The 3,319-nt window shown below is 56.4% G+C and overlaps 1 protein-coding gene across 1 annotated transcript; it reads left to right on the plus strand.

The window, feature by feature from the left end:
• Positions 1–1,605: 1,605 nt before the first annotated feature.
• LOC127306901 (uncharacterized) lies at positions 1,606–3,084 on the plus strand. The gene has a single exon (XM_051337606.2). The coding sequence runs from the start codon at positions 1,728–1,730 to the stop codon at positions 3,048–3,050; it is 1,323 nt and encodes a 440-aa protein (XP_051193566.1). The 5' UTR covers positions 1,606–1,727; the 3' UTR covers positions 3,051–3,084.
• Positions 3,085–3,319: the final 235 nt, after the last annotated feature.

Here is a 3,319-nt window from a genome sequence, read left to right on the forward strand (position 1 = left end):
GGTGCAAGAGGATTAGGCGACATCGTGGCTCCCGACAGTGTGCCGTGGGCGCTGAGGCCACATCCCACCACCACTCGATCTACCTCCTTGCGAATTGCATCGAGGGACGTCGGCATATCCATGACTAGTGCGTCCACCCCTTCACGCCATGAGTTGATTTGCTTGAGATAAGTCGTGTTGGCGTCGAACTTGCCGTCCACCACCGCCAACCCCGCCTTAACGTCTCCGAGCCCCCCTTTGAATTCCGCTCGCATGGCAGCGAGCTGCTTCAACACTTCATCCATCCAGCTGTCCAAGGTGTTGATACAATCTGAGGTCGTCCACCGAGTTTGATGTGGGCGATCCAGAGTGAATTCCAGTCAGCTCAACCCAAGTCGAGCGACCAAATTTTAGGTGTTCCTTGCGGAATTTTTGCGTCGATCCCCTAGGCAATCGACACCTTCAAATCAGGATTTACTATCTCAGATCGAGGGATTCTACGAGCGGAACAGGAAGAGGGACATCTGATACCAAATGTTATGAATCTACTCTACACATACATGAGCTCATCTTCAAAATACTTGAACTCAGATACACCTTCTTAGGTTTCAGTATAGGAATTCAACACATGAAGGAGGGATTAGGAGAGAAGTAGTCCAGGGAAGGAAGGAAGCGAGGGGAAGGGGGATACAAAGTTCATTCACTTTCTGGTCAATCGACACCCAACACAGACGTAGCCCATGTGCTTAGCAAGCCCGTCTTGTCACCCGATCCACGTGTCAGCCTTGGATTGGTCTTCAATGTGTCCACTCTGGACCGTTGATCTTGGCTGGTCTTCTGCCCGCGCATCTCAATCGTCGCCTTTGATTCCCTGATGGTGATCTGGCCACATCTTCCATTGGCTCCATGACACCTGGTTCGAGCAATGTACACATATGATGGCTAAGGGTGAGCAAGCAGTGAAAAGGCATGAGCACTTGTGAACAAACAATATTGATGCCTATTTTTATAAAGAACACCAAGAAAAATGACGGGAGAATTAGGCGAGATGCAGCGAGAAATGTCCAAAATGTGGCATGAGAATATAGCGGGAGAGGTCACGGCGAGATATGGCGGGAAAATGGGGATGTGTAGGCTGAGCTCTGACGCGTCGTGTTGTCATGCAACATTTCGGCCAACTAGTGACCAATAGGACCTTTCGGTCAACTGGTGGCCAAAAGGACCTTTCGGTCATCTAGTCACCAAAAGGTCACTCGATGTGACAGCGCCGTTGGTCGATAGGCTGCCAGCACTTGCTGGGCCTCGCCAATAGAGCCTTTCAGCCATCAGGTGGCCAATGCCGTTAAAAAAAAACCAATTTTGGTAGTAATATTTTTTAAGTTAATTAGAATAAACTTATTATTTTAAAAAATAGCCTAAAACACACCGTCACGGCGTCGATCAAACACAACAGGTCAACAGCAATCCGCATGTTTACAACACGGCCATGAGTGAACGGCACTCCACCGCTCTAATCATATGGACGAATCATGAAACGCACCCAAGAGACAAAAGGCTGTCATCACCATGGCCATCCAGCGTAAAACGAAGTGCAAAGCTCAAAAGGGAGTGGCCCCGTTGTGTTTTTCCGTTCCGTTCGTCCCTAGTTTTCCGGGAGCATAAGGACACGCCGAACAATTTATAGTACTCATCCTAGAGTGGCACTCGGACGGTCAACAGCTCACACTCCACTGATCCCACTCACTCAAATGCAAACAAACCTCAACGACCACAAAGCTACACACGCACCGCGAGGATCGATGGCTTCTGCAGCTCGCTTCCTCCTAGCAATGCCGCTGCTCCTCTTGCTCGTGCTTCAGCACGCGGTGGCCGCGGTGGCTGCTCCGGCCACCTTCCCGGGAGACAGGGCCGCTCTGGCGTCCTTGAAATCCGCCGTGGACGCGGCGACCATCCCGGCCTACTCCTGCCTCGCGTCGTGGGACTTCGCCCGCGACCCATGCACAAGCTTCCCCTGCGGCCTCCACTGCTACACGCCGCCCAACTCCTCCTACCAGCGCGTCGCCGGCGTCGCCCTCGACCCCGCGGGGTACTCCGGCACGCTCCCGGAGCCAGTCTTCGCCTCGCTACCTTTCCTGCAGACCCTATCCCTCCGCGACAACCGCTTCCACGGCGCGCTACCGGCGGGGGTGCCGCTGCCGCCGAGCCTCCGCGTACTCGACCTCTCCGGTAACGCCTTCTCCGGCGAGATACCAGGGTCGCTCTTCACCGCCGCCTCGTCGCTGCAAGAGCTCGACCTCTCCCGCAACGCGTTCACCGGCCCGGTACCGCCACAGGTCGCGTCGTTAGGTGCGCTGACGTGGATGGAGCTGCAGCACAACGGCCTCGCCGGACCCCTGCCACGGATGGGCGAGATGCGCTCGCTCGCCCACCTCGACGTGAGCGGCAACAAACTGTCCGGCCCGCCGCTGGACGCGCTGCCGCGGCAGGTCTTGTCCGTCGTGGCGCGCAACAACAGCCTCTCCGGGCCGCTGCAGGCCGCGGCGTTCCACGCTCTCCCTGCGATGCAGGTCCTGGACCTCACGGGCAATGCGCTGACAGGCGCAGTCCCCGGCGCCGCGTTCGAGCACCCGGCGCTGGAGCAGCTGCGCCTGGGCTCCAACCGGCTCGGCGCGGTCGAGGAGGCGTCCAACGGCGGCGCGTCCAGGCGGCTCGTCGAGGTGGACCTCAGCGGCAACAGGGTCGCCGGGCGGCTTCCCGGGTGTCTCGGGGTGATGCCGCGTCTCGCGATGGTGGGGCTCGACCGGAACCGGTTCGTCGGAGGCGTGCCGGGCACGTACGCCGCTCGGATCTCGGTGGAGGAAGTCACGAACGGGATGGTGCCGTTCGCCAAGCTGACGCTGCAGGGGAACTATCTCTGCGGAGCCCTGCCGAGGCTGATGAGGCAGATCAAGGAGGGCGGCGCGACAGTGAGTCTGGCCGATAACTGCTTGCTCAAGTGTCCACGCAAGTTCTTCTTCTGCCAAGGGCTCCGGCAGAAAGACCATGCCACGTGTCCCAAGTGCGAGCCATGAGAGCTTGCATGCTGTAGATAACTAAACATATTGTATTACAGTAAACCTTGGCATAACCAGGAATAAATTTAAAATTTAAATACATCATTAGTACATGAACTTGTCACCTCAGATCAAATTAGTCACTGTACAACGGAAATACACTGTGGTGGTCACTGAATACGCGCGAAATGATTTCTAGGTCACTCCGGGCTGTAGACCGCGCATAAGAGTTGACGTGGTAGTTGTGGGCCCACTTGGTAGAGCAGCTCGGTCCACGAACTTGTCGC

This window comes from Lolium perenne, chromosome 6 (assembly GCF_019359855.2).
Source record: "Lolium perenne isolate Kyuss_39 chromosome 6, Kyuss_2.0, whole genome shotgun sequence".
Taxonomy (NCBI): domain Eukaryota; kingdom Viridiplantae; phylum Streptophyta; class Magnoliopsida; order Poales; family Poaceae; genus Lolium; species Lolium perenne.